General features: G+C 38.2%; 2 protein-coding genes across 4 annotated transcripts in view; both read left to right on the forward strand.

Annotated features, from left to right (window-relative positions):
• vipr1a (vasoactive intestinal peptide receptor 1a) overlaps positions 1-5,496 on the forward strand; it is a 29,871-nt gene extending 24,375 nt beyond the window's left edge. For both annotated transcript variants that reach the window (XM_056235480.1, XM_056235481.1), the window contains exons 6-13: positions 349-481; positions 1,681-1,834; positions 2,283-2,343; positions 3,255-3,321; positions 3,431-3,522; positions 3,618-3,747; positions 4,276-4,317; positions 4,490-5,496. In XM_056235480.1, coding sequence (XP_056091455.1) covers positions 349-481; positions 1,681-1,834; positions 2,283-2,343; positions 3,255-3,321; positions 3,431-3,522; positions 3,618-3,747; positions 4,276-4,317; positions 4,490-4,681 — 871 coding nt within the window. In that variant the 3' untranslated portion in view covers positions 4,682-5,496. The remainder of the gene's footprint in view (positions 1-348; positions 482-1,680; positions 1,835-2,282; positions 2,344-3,254; positions 3,322-3,430; positions 3,523-3,617; positions 3,748-4,275; positions 4,318-4,489) is intronic.
• Positions 5,497-9,955: 4,459 nt separating this feature from the next.
• zbtb47a (zinc finger and BTB domain containing 47a) lies at positions 9,956-16,516 on the forward strand. 2 transcript variants are annotated; one of them, XM_056235530.1, is made up of 6 exons: positions 9,956-10,338; positions 11,373-12,644; positions 13,416-13,563; positions 13,680-13,795; positions 15,610-15,754; positions 15,833-16,516. In XM_056235530.1, exons 1-6 carry the CDS (start codon positions 10,336-10,338, stop codon positions 16,237-16,239), a joined length of 2,091 nt encoding a protein of 696 aa, XP_056091505.1. In that variant the 5' UTR covers positions 9,956-10,335; the 3' UTR covers positions 16,240-16,516. The 2 variants fall into 2 exon arrangements, with proteins under 2 accessions (XP_056091505.1, XP_056091504.1); XM_056235529.1 differs by having other exon boundaries at positions 9,957-10,341.
• Positions 16,517-17,910: the final 1,394 nt, after the last annotated feature.

The raw sequence follows: 17,910 nt of genomic DNA on the forward strand, positions 1-17,910 counted from the left end.
TAGCATGATAACTGTGACTTGCTTAATAATGTGAAAAAAACTCTAAGTTAGGTTTTCCATTTACCTGAGAAGACCTGGCAAAATACTCAACAAACCGGTCTGAGATTAATACCAGTTACCTAAAAAGATACAAGAAATAAAACTCAAAAAACACTTCCTTTGAAAAACTCAAATATGAATGTTTATTGTACCGAAATCCTACTGATATGTCACTTGCATAATAATTTGGTACAGAGTGTATATGCAGAGTTTATTATGTAAACTTCAGCACTTGGTTAATTTTGTTTTTGCGTATCATTTATTATGTTGAAACAAACCATTGAGTCTCTTTCTGTCTTTGCTTTCCAGAAAACTGCACTGCACAAGGAACTACATCCATATTCACCTGTTCATGTCTTTTATACTGAAGGCTGTGGCTGTAATAATGAAGGATGTTGTCCTGTATGAGGTGGAGGAACCTGATGACTGCCACTATGGATCTGTAAGTGGTTTTTAAGTAAACAATGTTTACATCCAGAGAAAAATCGCGATTTTAAATCATATTTTTCACTTGAATATTACCACATGAAGTACATTCATTAGATTATATAGGTGTATTTGGTTGCGTTCTACTTTATTTCTGCTTTCTTAGCTGAATGTAACTGCACCTGGTGAATGCAATTGATTTTTCCCCCCTCTTAATGTAAGAAACAAACAGCACAGACTCCACAATTGATACACTGTCAGGAGTAAATTGCTCTAATGTTTTGTCATAAGGTTTGCTCTTTAAATGTTGGTTGGTAAAGTGCTCATTAATCTCATTTTGTGGCGAGGCGTAGCTGTGTTTGAGCAGTCCTTTTAAGATCTTTGAAGAGTTTGTAAATTACCTCCCTCATCCGGATATGGTCGACGCTGTATTTACCCAGCATCACGGTAATGTTTGGCTTGTTTAGTGCCATTCACATATTAATGGCATATGTGTAGTGCTCGGATTTAAGAAAAGAAAGAAAAAAAAAGTGAAGAAATAACATTTCGTTAATAAAGAGTTATTGGATAATAAAGGGTTATTAGAAAAGCTTACATTTTCGACGGCCTGTGTGTGTAAAGGTTTAATAGTGTGTTCTCTGTGTGTTTTTCTATAAACACTCTTCATCTGGGTCTGAGTGTTTTGAGTAGTCTGGATGCAGCTGTTGGCCAACAGAATATGTCACATCTGTCACAACAGGGTGCTCAAACACTCATGATGGCACGGTATCCCCTCCATAAACACCCTTGCAAGGTCACAACAACATGTTTGACATTTAAGCAGCCCGTAGAGGAATCAGGCTTACCGGTAGTTGGATATTGTCGTTAATTAAAATGGATTCTCTATATAGATTGTTTATGTCTGTGTGATTATTGCAATAATTATTAAAAGTTCTGGGTGATAATTAAATCTAGTATATCTGAACAGTCAGTGCACTACAAGTTTCACACATTAACAGACCAGCATGCAGAGTTCTTTATATGTGTTTACACTCTTTTTAATGCCCCTCTTTAGAAGGATTGCACAATGTTTTCTAGTGCCAAGCGCATGCAACACACCAGCGCAAAGGCATTCTCTTTGTTTAAGTACATGGTAAACATGCAAGACCGCAGTTCCTGTTATAATATACACAAGTGCATAATAGTTCTAAACAAAATCCTCTCTGCATTTTACAGGTGGGCTGCAAGGCTGCGGTGGTTTTCTTCCAGTACGGCGTCATAGCCAGTTTCTTCTGGTTATTGGTGGAGGGTCTGTATCTGCACGCTCTCCTGGCTGTGTCCTTCTTCTCTGAGAGGAAGTACTTCTGGTGGTACATTCTCATTGGATGGGGTGTGTATGTGCATGTATCTCAGTGCCAGTGAAATTAAGATATATGGCCCCTCAGTCTCGTAAATCTTCACGACAGGAGAGAAACGGCTGTCAAATATGAATGAAAAATGTATCACTAAAGTCAATAGGACCTAGTCCATGTACAGACTCGAGATTTAACAATTAACCTTTCCATTGACGTCACTATATTGTGTTGGAAAAAGTTTCACGTAACATTTCTTTAAATTAAGGATTGTATAATAAGATAAGCAGGCGCCGATCTGTGTCTCAGGATCAAGTAAGATTTGAGGCTAATTGGAAATCCCACTTGTTTTATTGAATTCCTAATGGTTGTTTAGGCCAATTAAATAAGGAATCCCTGGAAATATGCCTTAATTTATGCCTTCATATGTCAAAACTGTATGTATTCAAATATTGATAATATTTATAGTCGATATGTGTGTTACAGGAGTTCCGGGTGTCTTCATAACAATCTGGAGCATCACAAAAGCTTATTTACATGATATTGGGTAAGTAAATGGAGCTTGTTCAGAGAACAGCACTTCTATAAAGCCATATAAAAAATACTTGTTGTAGCCACCGTTACCTAAGAGTAACAAATGGAGTAAGGATGTAACCATTTTTATGAGTTTTATGAGCTCAGTTGAATTTCTGTCTTCTGCACACCTTTTGCCGATAGCTACAGTATAGCTGACACTGTAAATTTCACTCAAGGCTATTCCTTGATGATAAATGACATGCTGTTATGGAGGTCAGTAGTTTATATTTAGAAGAGAGCTCATAGGAGTGGACATTTGAATATAATTTACGTGGATATTTTCTTCTTCATTGCCTCATTTAAAAAAAAATTAATTCTTTGGTTTTGCATTAAATCTACATGTAGAATGGAATGCAACATACGTTCAGTGATTGTCCATTTTTTTAGCAGCCTTGGGTCTGGAAATATTTTTCCACATTCATTTTTAATTTTAAACAATTTATTTAACAAAGAGTTTAAGAAAATAAACTATATCAATTAGCTTTGTTTCAATGGTAAAAGTGATGTTTAACTCTTCAGGATTGACTCTTTTCACATTTCCGGGTTTCTCAGAATTGGAAGTCGTCATAGTTGGGTAAACCTTTATAGCGGTGAATGAGAGAATACATTAAATATATTTTTTGTGTTCCCATTTGCTCAAATAGCATAAGAAAATCTCCACAAGTGTTTTCACATCTTTCAAAAAGAGGAAAAAATATATAGATAGATTGATAACGGCAGTAACAACCTTGTAGCTCAAGGTAGATCTGTCTTAAATGGTTTTGCTGTTGCTGAAAAGAAATTTATCTATGCAGAAAATGTATGAGAATTTTACTTGCAGAACCCAAATGTTATGCTCCATCACCATAGATTCATTCTACAGCTATTATTTCCGTTTAACAGATGCTGGGATTTTATTGACGATGATCTGTGGTGGATTATAAAAACCCCTACGTTGATAACAATACTGGTGAGTGACCGTACAGCAGCATTAAATTCTAATATGGCAATTTAACATAAACTAATATGGCAAGTGGTGCATGCAATATTCAAATAGGTCCTAATCTGTTTTTCTCTAGATGAACTTTATTCTCTTCATTTGTATCATACGGATACTTCGTCAGAAAATCAGTTCCCGGGATATTGGGAGAAATGAATCACACCAGTACTCGTGAGTTTTTGTGTTAGACCATAGACACCGCGGTCTTACATGCACAATATAAAAACAAAAGTATTCCAACATATGCCATTTCTTTCGATTTACAGGAGACTTGCGAAATCAACTCTACTTTTGATTCCCTTGTTTGGAATAAACTACATAATCTTTGCCTTTATGCCTCATCATATCGAGTCTTATGTGCGTCTGGTGTTTGACTTGATCCTGGGGTCTTTCCAGGTAGGCAGCAGTGGACTGAAACATGTTTTTACCCACAGCTGCACTCTTCTATATGCAATTGCTTATCTAGTTTGGATTTCTTAAATGCCAATTGAATACTAAGATTTGCCACAGCAATAGACTCACCGTGGGATCTGCCAGCTTGCCTCAACCCCAGACATGCCCAGTGAAATGTATTCCCTCCATGTTTGTTACGCAGCTAGATGAAAAGGTCGAATGTGGATATACAAAAATGGCCTTAAATACTTTAACCCCCTGGGGTCGGCTATCGCGCCGGCGATATTTATATATTTACAATCCATCTTTTTCTGAAGTCAGAAATTTAATTTTAGTTATATTGAAATTTAAATATAACATTGATTTTGTGGTCTAAGATGGTAATTTCTTTCATTTGATTTATTATTAAAACTGATTCTGATTAAGTCTTCTAGTTTTTAAAAATTAGTTTGTTGCTAAATTATAAGGATTGAGTTTTGTTCTACATAAACCTGTAAAATATTTAACTATGACTGACTTTTTTTTCTTCAGGGATTTTGTGTCGCTGTCCTATATTGTTTTCTAAATGGAGAGGTAATATGACCAGAATTTAATTTGTATTTATGTTTTATTAAATCAGAGAGAATTGCACATGCCAGTTACACTACCAGTCAAATGTTTGGAAACACATGACTGAATTTGTTTCTTGTGATCATAAAAATCTTTTAGCAAAAATAACTGGAATTTTCATTCACTCACTGTCCAGGTTCAGTCTGAGATTAAACGAAAGTGGAGGCGGTGGCACATGCAGAGATTTCTGGGAGCTGATACCAAGTACCAGCAGCCCTCAATGGCAAGCAACGGCCTCAACTTCAGCTCCCAAATCACTATGATGACGAAATGCAGCCCAACCACACGTCGCGCTTCCGCCTGCCAAGATGACTTCTCCACCGTCTGAGTGCCGAGTGATGCTCCGTTTATAACTGGACACAGAAACCAATAAATCTGTGCTGTACACCGCACCACCTCCACCATCTGCAGGGTGCAGCTCCGTCGTCATTCCTGTAGGAACTGCGCATCTCACTGCTCAGCAGGAACATGAGGGAAACCGTGCAGCTCAAGGCTTATGGGGATGGTCTGGCATGTGATGGTGGCCATAGCCATCATTTCAAACACATCGATCAGGAGGGAAATATGCGGGTAAAATGGACTTTTTCAGGCTTGATTGTGTTTCATTAAACTACTGACTCTGAACAGCAAAGGACGCTGACTTTAGTACAAGGATGCGATCAGAGTGATTTTGCTGAAGAAGAAGCGTTTGATTCGTGGTCCCCATCCATTGCCCCATTTTTGTGCACAACACCACCACAGGCATTAATCTTCTAGTTGGTATCTGTCTGTTGTGTTTTTCTGTTTCTCCTGCTTTCATTATGCTGCTCAAGATTTGTCAGACTCTTAATAATCTGTAAAGCTGAATGGTGACCTTTTAGGTCTCTTGTGACCAGGTTTTATTTTTATCTCCTTCCTTTTTCCAGGAAAAAAGTCATGTGATTCAGACAGACTGACATTCTGCTGCAATCCTGGTTTTGCATCCTACCCATTTGTGTCATGTGCTTGCATGTCTGTGGACATGTGGACAAACACAAAAGTCTCTCATTGAGAGTCATAAAAGCAAGCTTACTTGTGCAGCTGAAGTATATTGCGTCATTCTATATGTTTTATGATAGTGATTTATAGTGTATTTGTATAGTTCTATGTTAACATTTACATGGGTTGTGTAACTGTACTGTTGCATAAAGACGATGAGATTGGTCTTTCTAAAGAGGATATTCAGTCCAAGATCTTTTTAGCTGTCAGAAGTACATGCGTATTGTTAGTCATAGTTGCTGGCATGAAAATGCTCCTGCATGTTTGCATGCACAGTTCTTGTAGTGTGAAAAAGATGTACATCTAAGAGGAAATGTCCCTATAAGAGTGTTGTTGCTGTTTTTTTGAAAGTGTATTGTGGATGTTGTCATAGAAAGTATACAGATCAATTTTATTACATTAGGTCCTATGTCTTTTCTATTAAATTATTTATTTTCAGTTATTTTTTTAGTTTCTATTTAACGATCATTAACGATCACCTATAAGCGATTTAAATTAGTTTTATTTATTTTAAATAAAACTTAGTTTTAATAGGTAATTGCCTTCAAAGTTATATATATATATATATACACTCACCTAAAGGATTATTAGGAACACCATACTAATACTGTGTTTGACCCCCTTTCGCCTTCAGAACTGCCTTAATTCTACGTGGCATTGATTCAACAAGGTGCTGAAAGCATTCTTTAGAAATGTTGGCCCATATTGATAGGATAGCATCTTGCAGTTGATGGAGATTTGTGGGATGCACATCCAGGGCACGAAGCTCCCGTTCCACCACATCCCAAAGATGCTCTATTGGGTTGAGATCTGGTGACTGTGGGGGCCATTTTAGGACAGTGAACTCATTGTCATGTTTAAGAAACCAATTTGAAATGATTCGAGCTTTGTGACATGGTGCATTATCCTGCTGGAAGTAGCCATCAGAGGATGGGTACATGGTGGCCATAAAGGGATGGACATGGTCAGAAACAATGCTCAGGTAGGCCGTGGCATTTAAACGATGCCCAATTGGCACTAAGGGGCCTAAAGTGTGCCAAGAAAACATCCCCCACACCATTACACCACCACCACCAGCCTGCACAGTGGTAACAAGGCATGATGGATCCATGTTCTCATTCTGTTTACACCAAATTCTGACTCTACCATCTGAATGTCTCAACAGAAATCGAGACTCATCAGACCAGGCAACATTTTTCCAGTCTTCAACTGTCCAATTTTGGTGAGCTCCTGCAAATTGTAGCCTCTTTTTCCTATTTGTAGTGGAGATGAGTGGTACCCGGTGGGGTCTTCTGCTGTTGTAGCCCATCCGCCTCAAGGTTGTGCGTGTTGTGGCTTCACAAATGCTTTGCTGCATACCTCGGTTGTAACGAGTGGTTATTTCAGTCAAAGTTGCTCTTCTATCAGCTTGAATCAGTCGGCCCATTCTCCTCTAACCTCTAGCATCAACAAGGCATTTTCGCCCACAGGACTGCCGCATACTGGATGTTTTTCCCTTTTCACACCATTCTTTGTAAACCCTAGAAATGGTTGTGCGTGAAAATCCCAGTAACTGAGCAGATTGTGAAATACTCAGACCGGCCCGTCTGGCACCAACAACCATGCCACGCTCAAAATTGCTTAAATCACCTTTCTTTCCCATTCTGACATTCAGTTTGGAGTTCAGGAGATTGTCTTGACCAGGACCACACCCCTAAATGCATTGAAGCAACTGCCATGTGATTGGTTGATTAGATAATTGCATTAATGAGAAATTGAACAGGTGTTCCTAAAAATCCTTTAGGTGAGTGTATATACACACACACACACACACACACACACATGCTCCTGGGGGAGGGGTCACGTCCAAAATGTCTAAAATGTCAAAGCTTTTAGTTGTCTCTTATTTATTATTGGTCAGGGAATTTGCAAAATGTTATCAAATGCATTACTTAAAGTCATTGCTGTCTCAGAAAAACATCAAAGACAGAATAAAGTTTTTGGCAGAATAAGGGAAGTTGTGTGTGGAGTGATGAATCACAAAGAAATGATGATCCAGAGCGGCGTCTTCGAAAATCTGCTGAGAAATATAATAATAAATGCAACTCTACCATAGTGAAGCATGGGGGTAGAGTATCATTGTGTGGGGAGCCTTTTTAGCTGCTGGTATTGGTATTGTAAAAAGTAATTTAATGTAACAGGAGAATGTTGCGATGGCTTGATTTCCTCAAGGAAAAAGTTATCTAAAGAGGAATGATCAGATGTTATTTTTCAACAAGACCCAAATTGCAAAGACAACCAAGAAGTGGCTTGAGAACAAGTCCGTCAGGCTAATGTTTTGGCCTCAAATCAAGTCCAAATTTGAACCCTATAGTGAATATTTAGTCTCTCATTAAACTCAAACGAACATTTAACTGTTTAAAGCCATCGTCATTGAGTGGAACAACACTGACTCTTCTTTCAGGAAAAAGCTGTCTGCAAGTTGGGGAAGGCTATGCTAAGTTACTGCATTTCTTGTTTAGACCAATAAACAACCACTTCATATTTTTTGGTTTGCCCCCTTTTATTTATTTATTTTTGCCCACGAGTGTGTGTGTATATCATAGACTGTAAAATATGTGTGTATATATATATATATATATATATATATATATATATTATTAGATATATTATCATTTGATTATATAAAAATAACAATTTTTTTCTTCTGTGGTTAGGTATACACAAGGGTCTCAAAACAAGCTGAACACATTGTATTAATTCTGGTATTAAATCAACCACAATAACAAATGCTTTGTTTTCATTTATTGTGGATTTCAGATTTCTCCTGAAGTTTAAAAAACTTAACTTCATGTAAATGCCTGCTAGAGACATTACTGCTAGCTAAGATGACAATCAAATATTGAGCAAAAATGATGAAGTGAGAGAAACCAGACCCAGTGAAAGGTGAGAGAGTCTTTGTTTACCTCCCGTCTGAAACACATCTCTCATTTATTTATCTATACCAAATCCCTTCTTAAATTATTCTCGTAACTCTCTTTCTCTCCTTATCCCTTTGTGTAACTCTACAACACAGCATGACCAAGCCTGGTTTAAAATTACAGAGAGATCTCCAATACATAAACAATTTTTTTTTTTTTTTTTTTTTTTTTTTTTTTTTTGTCAGTGAGCAAATGAGCCAACAGGAGGCAGTGACTCCTGAGGATTTCATTGAAATGAATGCACTCCCATGGGGGGAGGGCTGGAAACCGCTGGAAACCAAGCCTAGAATCACACCATGTTAATTAGGTAGATATAAATATTAATGAAAGCATGAAACCCCCTCTTATAACAAAAGCCTCAAATACTTCACAAATGGAATGTTTAAAGACTATGGCATATTATAATTAAATTCTCATAACTCATTAATACAACTATAAACATCTTTGTTTGAGAGGCTTATTATTAGATGCCCTATACTGACATCAGTTTTTATAGTCCATAGCTATGATTTATGGATATTTGTAAATTAGCCTACATAGCCTAATCTTACTCATAAAGTTCGAAAATCACTTAGATTTACAACCTTCCTCTTACACCATGTTGTTGAGGACATTTTTTATGTCTAATGATTTTCATCTTTTTTGATCGTTTAATGCTATATGGGTTACAGCAGCAGATGTTAGGGCTTGTTCACAGAACTAACGTTAAGTTCAGAAGAATCAGAAAAGAAGCGACTTTAGTCTTCAAACCCAACTATGAAGAGTTGGGTGCATGAGAGAATGCATTAAATATATTTTTATATAAAAAAATAGAGAAAGATTGATAACGGCACTCAGAAAAAGATTTCGACTTTACCGTTACTCACACAGCCGCTGAATTAGAAACCATTTATAACATAAGCCTGCCCTACATCTACATGTCTGTTAGAAACACCCTCACAGCAGCGACAGCTATTTATTTTTTTATTTTTTTTGATGCAAAGGTAATATTATACTATAGTGTTAGAAATTAACATAAAAATAATGAAAATATAAAAAACCTCGCAGGATTTAAGATGCCGACACTGTTATAGGTTAAAACGCGTCATCACAGCCTTTGAAAAGGGTCATCTGAGTCTAATCATAGAGTCTAATGGGCTTCTGGCAGTTTAAAATTAAATTTTTGTCAGTTGGAGTTGAACAACAGTCTTGGCTCATTTCATTTGAACATTCAGTCAATGTAGGCTGCCGCTGTCTACTGGAAAACCGTCGGATCAGTTAGAAAAGATCGCAACCCGATGAAAAGTAACATTCAAAACATCAAAAGTACATTCTTTTAGTGAAACCCATAGACTGTAAAAAAACACACACACACACACACACACACACACACACACACACACACACACACACACACACACACACACACACACACACACACACACACACACACACACACACACACACACACACACACACACACACACACACACACACAAAAAACAGTTGTGAGTGCAACGATGATTTCGAAAAGGCGTCTAACAGAAACGGTGTTCTAGCGACACCTCGTGGCCAGAGTGGCGCTGTCTGTCTGTGTCTGCGGTGAACCAGTTAACTCCGCTGTGGACTCGATGACCCCGCTGCCATGGGCTCTGCTGCAGTGGCTGCGCAGCTGGCGCCAGGTGCTCAAGGAAACCGTTTTAAGACATTCAAAAATGCGTTCTTTCCATTTGTAATTATAATTTCCGTCGAAAGATGCTGATTGTGTATTTCCCTCCTTTAATCACGTCCCTGTCGCTTTAAAGCTCCAGACAAAACGACCCATATGATTTTCGACCTCCAATCACCATCACTCCCTGGTTGAGAGTGCGAGCCCTTCTGCGTGCGGACATGGCGAAAAGGGACAGATTTCTAAGCAGAAAAGCACAGTGGGGATATGAGTGACAGCTGTTTTCATGAAAACGAAGCACTGAAATGCTAAGGAAGGGAGACGGTACTCCTTCGAGGCAGAGAGCACTGAATCACCATGGTTGTAAGACCCTTTTTCTGTTTATTACCTGCATATTTCTGAGGTTTATTAGGCCTGTACAATATGACATGTATCAGTCACATCTGAATGACGATGTGCTTGTCTTACAGATGTGCTGATATCATGCAGTTCCCACATCTGGGAAGAGCTTCGACAACTTATTGCGACTTTTTGATAAGGTGTTGATGTAAAAAAATGATAGTCAATAAAGTAGCATGACTTTGAACAATACTGCAACTTAAATTAACAATGTTGACTGTTTGCAATAATGTTGGTATATCAAGAAGTAGTAGACCGTCAGATCTTAAATATATATATATATATAATATAAAATCAGCTATACATTATAAGGAAAAATATCGAACTTGACATCATAAAAGAAATAGAAAAAAGATGTTTTTAGATCTTTAAATAATCTTTATATAATATTGCATATTTCATTCGTACTGTGTGAATAATTGGATGATTATATTATGGCAGCTGAAAAGCCTATATATCATTTAGATACTAAACATAATATAATATTGTCATATGATATAATTTTCCTTGTGATGAAATGTCCTTTCATATCTTTAAAAATCATCATAATATAATAATATGTTGGATATCTTCACTGCTTACCTGGATAATTGGATGATTATAATATGACAGCTGGAAAGCCTGTATATCATTTAGATACTATAATAAACATAACATATATAATATTGTAATATAATATAATATTTAAAAATCATCATAATATAATAATATGTTGGATATCTCCACTGCTTACCTGGATAATTGGATGATTATTGATTAGTCTATATTAAGACACTACACACACACACACACACACACACACACATCTAATGTGTTTAATAGAAATAGTTTTTATTAGAAGAATTATAATTCTAAAACAATTATAATATGCTTAACAGCTGCCTTTAAAATGACAATTACACCTGCCTGTTGTTTGATTGCAATGTAAATCAATATCTACTATTTAAAATGTCAAATTGATGTGCGTCTCAATTAAATCTGATGCTCTGTTGTAGCTCATAGTGGAGAAGACTGCTGAGCACCCATCTGCAGAGTTCTCCGTCGTTGAGGATGAGGCCCTTCACTGCACCTTTTTGATGGACAGGCTGAACAAGCAACGTCTGTTCCAACCAGATCTATGTGACGTGGACATCGTCCTCCTGCACCACCAGACTTCTTTCCAGTTCCAGGCCCACAAGGGTGTCCTAGCAGCCTACAGCCCCTTCTTCCACTCACTCTTTGCGTCGAGTAAGGAGCTGCGGCATGTGGAGCTCTCTCTGGAGGCCCTCCAGCCTCAAGGCCTGCAGCAAATCCTCAACTTCATCTACACATCCAAGCTGCTGGTCTCCAGCTGCAATGCCCAGGACGTGCTCAAAGCTGCCACGGTGCTCCAGATGAGCAACATTGCCACTTCTTGCAGTGAACTCATTACTAGAGGCTCGCTGGAAATCAGTTCCGGTGTGGACCAAGCCAAACAGGAAGTAAGGGCTCAGAGCTGGAGCAAGAGCACCTCAGTAAACTCCAACTTTCACATGGAGATCAAGCAAGAGAAGGACCCCACCTGTGCCAGAATCTATGGAGGGAAAAGTGAAGAGAACTCATATACTGTTCAAGTTGGCGATGAGCGCCAAGTGCAAGTAGGCGCTTGTAAAGTAGAAGGGAAGGAAACAAGAAACCTGAAGGACTCGGAAGAACTTGGTTCATTTAACGGAGAGCAAATAATTGTAGAGTTGAATTTGAACAACCAGACCCTTAATGTGTCCAAAGGTTTAGAGGGCAACGCAGCAGCTCAGTCACCCTCAGCACAACAGCTTCCTGGAAAAGGAAGGAGGAGCGATGATACTGTTGAGGAATCAAGAGACAATGTGGTCTTGGAGGAGGAGGAAGAGGAAGGTGAACAAAGTGTAGATGATGATGATGATGTGAGACTTGAAGGCACCAGTGAGGAGGAAGGTGACCATGCATTACCTGTATTCATATCTGAAAGACCACTACGACAATCCCGGGCCTCTGCTGATGCTTTAGCAATGGTCTCCAAGAGAAGCCGGGTGAGGCAAGAGCAGGCTCAGGTTGGGTGCGGGGAGGAGTGTCTGGACCTGGATAGCTTGAAGTTTCAGAGCTTCACCTGTGTGAGGTGCCCCAAGACGTTCAACAACCGCTGGTACCTGGAGAAACACATGAACGTGACACATAACCGCATGCATATCTGTGACAAGTGTGGAAAACGCTTCCTTCTGGAAAGTGAGCTACTGCTGCATCAGCAGACCGACTGTGAGAAGAGCATACAGGTGGGCTCTTTTGTCTGGATCTATTCATTTATTCAAAATACATTTAAAAATAACATTTGTACATACAGGGACTTCAATACACCTATTCTAAGATGAACATGCTTTTAATTTCTATATTAATAATTTTTTTATATTCTGTATTATTTGTAAAAAAACAACAACAACAAAAAACCATTTTGATGGGGGTATAAAGTAAAAAAAAATGTCAGGATGTTAAAACTGTCCCGATATCATGCCTAGTTAAAATAATGAAATTCTTGAAAAGAAAAAGTATTTTAAAAAGTAGGCTTTTTATTATCATTTCTTAGAAAAAAAAAAGTTGAACTGCTTATTACAATTTGAAAACCTTGTGTCCGCCAAATCAGTCGTGGTGCATCCCAAAGAAAAGTTATGTGATGTGACTCTCCTAAAACTTACCAATATATATATATTTATACTTATACTAATCCTGAAAAAGGTATAAATCTATATGAAACCAACATGAATACAGAGAGTACATATTTATGAACTTATCACTGGATCATTATGGTCATTGGATATCAATCATTGGATGGTTGTGGTTTGCTATTGCTGTTATCTCATTTGAGTGACAGGATGTCCCGCCCTCGTCAACAAGGACACATAAATTAAAAACGTGCACTGATAAATCATTTATTATAAACACTGCAATATTCCATAAAAACAAGAATTGTCAATTATGATTTCATGGTGACTTTAATGCAATGGACATGATTTTATTGGTTTTTACTGGTGTTTGTCTCATTTTTGTAGTGTCTAACTTGTGGAAAAGCTTTCAGGAAGCTCTGGTCACTTCATGAGCACAATAAGATTGTTCATGGCTATGCTGAGAAGAAGTACACTTGTGAGATCTGTGAGAAGAAATTCTACACAATGGCTCATGTACGCAAACACATGGTCGGTGAGTGGTGTTAGTACCATTTTCACTTTCAAATCTTTACTTTCAGTATCTCTCATACTCTAAACAGTAAGCTTTGACTGTCTGACTAATTTCTTACTTGTTCTACATGTCTTTAGCCCACACAAAAGAGATGCCATTTACCTGTGAGACATGTGGCAAGTCCTTTAAAAGAAGCATGTCTCTGAAGGTCCACTCTCTCCAACATTCAGGGGAGAAGCCTTTCCAGTGTGAGGTATGAAAACAATAAGCAATAAAGTAGGACAAGCTGTGACTATTTTTGTCATTCTTTCACTATTAGATTTAGCAAATTTCCTTTCGAGTGTTTTGCTAGTTTTAGTATTTTACTTAATAATTTTGTCTATCAGCACAGTCAATATTTGATATGGAAATGAAAGGGATATTACAATGAATATTAGAACACAAGTTAAAGCTGCAGTCCGCAGTTTTTCCTCTTTGTCACCATCTCTGTTCGAAATCTGCAATTGCAGTTATTCGCGGAATTATCAACTTTACGTGAGTTGTACCTCGGCACGGCACGGCGCGGATGAACACAGTGTTTAAGGAGACTGTGAGGCTGTCAGTCACCGCGCCGGTGTGGATACTGGCATTCGCAATCACAGATTATTCTTTTTGGAAGTATGACCAACATAATAATTTTCACCGGAAAATGTAAGAAACATCCACTTTTGTTCTGGTTCTGACATTGCCGTAAATTGCGCTGATTAAATCTAAAAAATCGCTTATCATATCACGTAAAACCGTGCAAATGATACTTTGTTCTGAAATTGTTTAATGTTAACAACGTCAGCATTGCGTGACTACATGTAATGTCCTTCCGATATGTATCCTTGTTTTTCGCATGGGTCCGGTTGCAGTCTCTTTTTTTCTGTAGCCACTCCGAAGTCCGAAAGAAGTCTTTTGCATTTTAAAGCGGGTGAATCTGCAGTTGTCACTGGTGATTATCGTTTGAACCTTTCTGGATCCGCCATCAAATTGATAAGTTTAATTATATCAAGTGCTGTGATCTCCACCTCCAACATTTTCACACGCAATAGCCTACTAGCCGAGACTCTTCTTTATGTGTATAGATGTGATGTAATGACGCAAAGACATGCTCGAATCTCCCGCGGAAATCCACCAGTACCGCTGGAATTAAAAACATTATTACAAGCTTACCGCTTTGAATCGAGCTAAGGCAAGCAGATAGTTTTGAACACTGGCTTGTTATGTATTTTCTCAAATATGTATTTTGGATCATTTTTAACCCAAAAAAAGCTACGGACTGCAGCTTTAATATGACGTATGAAAAAACCCCCCAAAAAAAACATGAAACCCCAGGCTTTTTTGCTACATCAAAAGTACTTCTAAAGTCTTTGGATATAGTGCCCGATGTATGTAAACAATAGGACATGGTAAAAAATATAGTTTTTCACATTAATCGAAATCTTCATTTGACCATTTCCAACATAAAATCTTAAAATCACTTGATTAATCTTTACTCTATTATTTGAAAAATTGTCAGACCAAGTGCATATTTTTAATCAATATGTTCATAATTTGTATAATTAGAAGCTACCCTGTATTTATTGTTTCCTGGACCGATTTTCAGCAGTGGTGAAGTGCCTTCAGTGACATAAATCATGTTTTACAGGGGTTATATTATGTTAGTTAGCAGTAATACTTGGCAAAAAAAAGTAATGAGTCAGTTCTTTTAATAAATAGGTCAGAAAAGAAGAGTAACTGATTTGAATCAGTCTGAAACACTGTTCTGTATTATTTACAGCATTAACAGAAAGAAATTCAAATAAAATATAAAATGTTTTGAATCAGCTAATCTATATTGATACCTCGTAAACAATAATAGAACGCTATTCTATGGTTTCTGCACAGTGATAACAAAACTATAACCAGGTGAACATGTTTTTGCATCATAACATTGCGTATTTTAGCACATCTGAATTGACCAATCAGCATCCAGGACCAGAACGGTCTGTTTTATAAAATCAATTCTTAATGTTTTAAATTAGTCCACTCCTTTTCCTTTAGGTCTGCAGTGAGCGTTTTCAGTATAAGTACCAGCTGCGCTCTCACATGAGCATCCACATCGGACACAAGCAGTTCATGTGTCAGTGGTGTGGGAAAGACTTCAGTATGAAACAGTACTTTGATGAACACATGAAGACGCACACAGGTGAGACGCTCTTACACGTGTACAGCACTTTGAAATCTTTTATACAGTCAGTCTAAGAGGCCTGCTGTTTCTTTTTAGGAGAGAAACCGTATATATGTGAGATCTGTGGGAAGAGCTTCACGAGTCGACCCAATATGAAGCGGCACCGGCGTACACACACGGGAGAGAAGCCTTACCCCTGTGATGCGTGTGGCCAGCGTTTCCGCTTCTCCAACATGCTGAAAGCTCACCGAGACAAGTGTTCCCAGGTCAGGAACCCTCCACTGCTGGACTCCTCCGATGTAACCAGTCAAATGGAAGCTGCCGCAAACCAAGAACTGCCGGTCGGGATGGAAACACTGAGAGATATCAGCCCACATCTGCATGGCGTAGTCTCTTTTCCATCATCTGTTCTCCACTCAGTGGACGGGGGTCCGTCACATTCTCAGCTGCGTTCCCTTATACCACTCTACTCCGTTGGAAGGACAGACTCCAGGAATCTGTAACTACTGCTCTGTATTAGCATATTGTTTCTTTGTGATGCAGAGGTACTTTTGTGTATGTAGCAAAGAGCCTGGGATTTCATGTTAGCCTTTGTTTGTTTGCATATGTCATTTTCTCTAATGTCTGATGTAAAAACATTTTAATATCCCTTCCATTCCCATCTCAAATGTTGACAGAGTTCTCTGTGCTATGAAAAACTCTAGTTAGGCAAAAAGTATTAAGTAAAATACTAAAACTGCAGGGCTCGACATTAACGCTTGTCCGGGAGTCCGGACCGGGACAAGTAAAAGAGAATTTTTTTAGTAGCCTGATTAGAAAGTCAATAACAAAAACAAAAAAATAACTAGGGAATCACTAAAACGAGAATGATTCTGATTTTATTACAAGTTGCGATCGATAGTAAATAATAAATGCATTACTGACTGTAACAAGGTTGCGCTGCCGAGGATCTCGCAGCCTCTCGAGGAGAATTTAAACAAATGAGCGCAGCTCTCACAAAAGAAACTCATTTAACAACATACTGCTGATAAAAATGTGGAGTTTTTATATTTTTAACATATGATACAGTTAAGCAATCTCACACGACGAGTGCTATTTTCCTGAATACCATCACGATGAAAAATGTGACATTGATTTCATACAACAGTTCAATAAACCGTTAAAATTAAATGCAATGAATGACACAATAACTTGTTTATTAAGACGGTCGCCTGCCGCCGCCTACTGGCGGTTTAGTGTTATGTTTAAAAGTATCATTCTTTCCAACGTTTCTTATTTGAATATTTAAAGGTGCTCTAGTCTAAGCAATGTTGGGTGACGTCACTTCTTGTTGACGTTCGAAGTATTGTCAAACAAAACGGAGGTTAGCTAGACCCTCCCTCCTCCTCATCCCGTCCCCTCCCCCTGTAGTTATACTGATACTTCATTCAAGGTGTAATGCCGCCAAGTTAGATAAATGCTTTCATATAATGCCGAAAAAGAGAAACATTACCAGAAAAACTAGATAAAATGTTTCACCACCAGAGGTTATAACTTTAGCTCCCATACAAGGACGCAATAATAGCAAGATAGCTTCGCGTTTCCCAGTGAGCATAAACAACGGCTCCGTCGTAAACAAATTTAGTCAAAGTTGTCAATAGGCTATGAATGAACATTCAAATTCATAACAAACAGTGGGTGAAAACAATCATTCACACAAACTGTCGCCCTACTGCGAGTTTGCTTGATCATTTACAATAGAGATCGATAGCTAGCTGCTAGAAACCTGTATCAATATGTTGTATTCACCAAAGTTAGCGCTGACTGCATTGTTCTAGATAATTATATCCTTGTGTTTGTTAGGCGAACATGAAAGTCCATTTAGAAAAATCAAACTGGATTTACCCACCTGTCCAGTAAAAACAGTGCTAGCTGAATGTCGGATTGGAAGCCCTTCTGCCGGCGGAGTTCTCGCTAACGTTACCTTTTCAAAGGCTTTTCCAATGTAAATTCGGGACTTTGGGCGTTCCTTTCTCCTTTTCACTCTTCTTTGCATTTTTGCAATCTGTTCATCGGAACGTCGTCTCTTTGGTCGTTTGTCGGCCATATCAAACTTAAAGAGTTATATAATTCTAACTTCCCTCTTCATGCTTCTCTCTCCTCCACACCCCCCTTCGTGTGTACGCGCACTAACC

This window comes from Rhinichthys klamathensis, unplaced genomic scaffold (assembly GCF_029890125.1).
Source record: "Rhinichthys klamathensis goyatoka isolate OS25496 unplaced genomic scaffold, OSU_Roscu_1.1 h1tg000422l_1, whole genome shotgun sequence".
Classification (NCBI taxonomy): Eukaryota; Metazoa; Chordata; class Actinopteri; order Cypriniformes; family Leuciscidae; genus Rhinichthys; species Rhinichthys klamathensis.

What these genes read in the sequence shown, in the direction of transcription:
- zbtb47a (XM_056235529.1), top strand. An exon ending in TGTACGCAAACACATGGTCG is followed by an intron (nt 13,564 to 13,679) that starts GTGAGTGGTGTT and finishes ACATGTCTTTAG; the next exon opens with CCCACACAAAAGAGATGCCA. An exon ending in AGAAGCCTTTCCAGTGTGAG is followed by an intron (nt 13,796 to 15,609) that starts GTATGAAAACAA and finishes CTTTTCCTTTAG; the next exon opens with GTCTGCAGTGAGCGTTTTCA.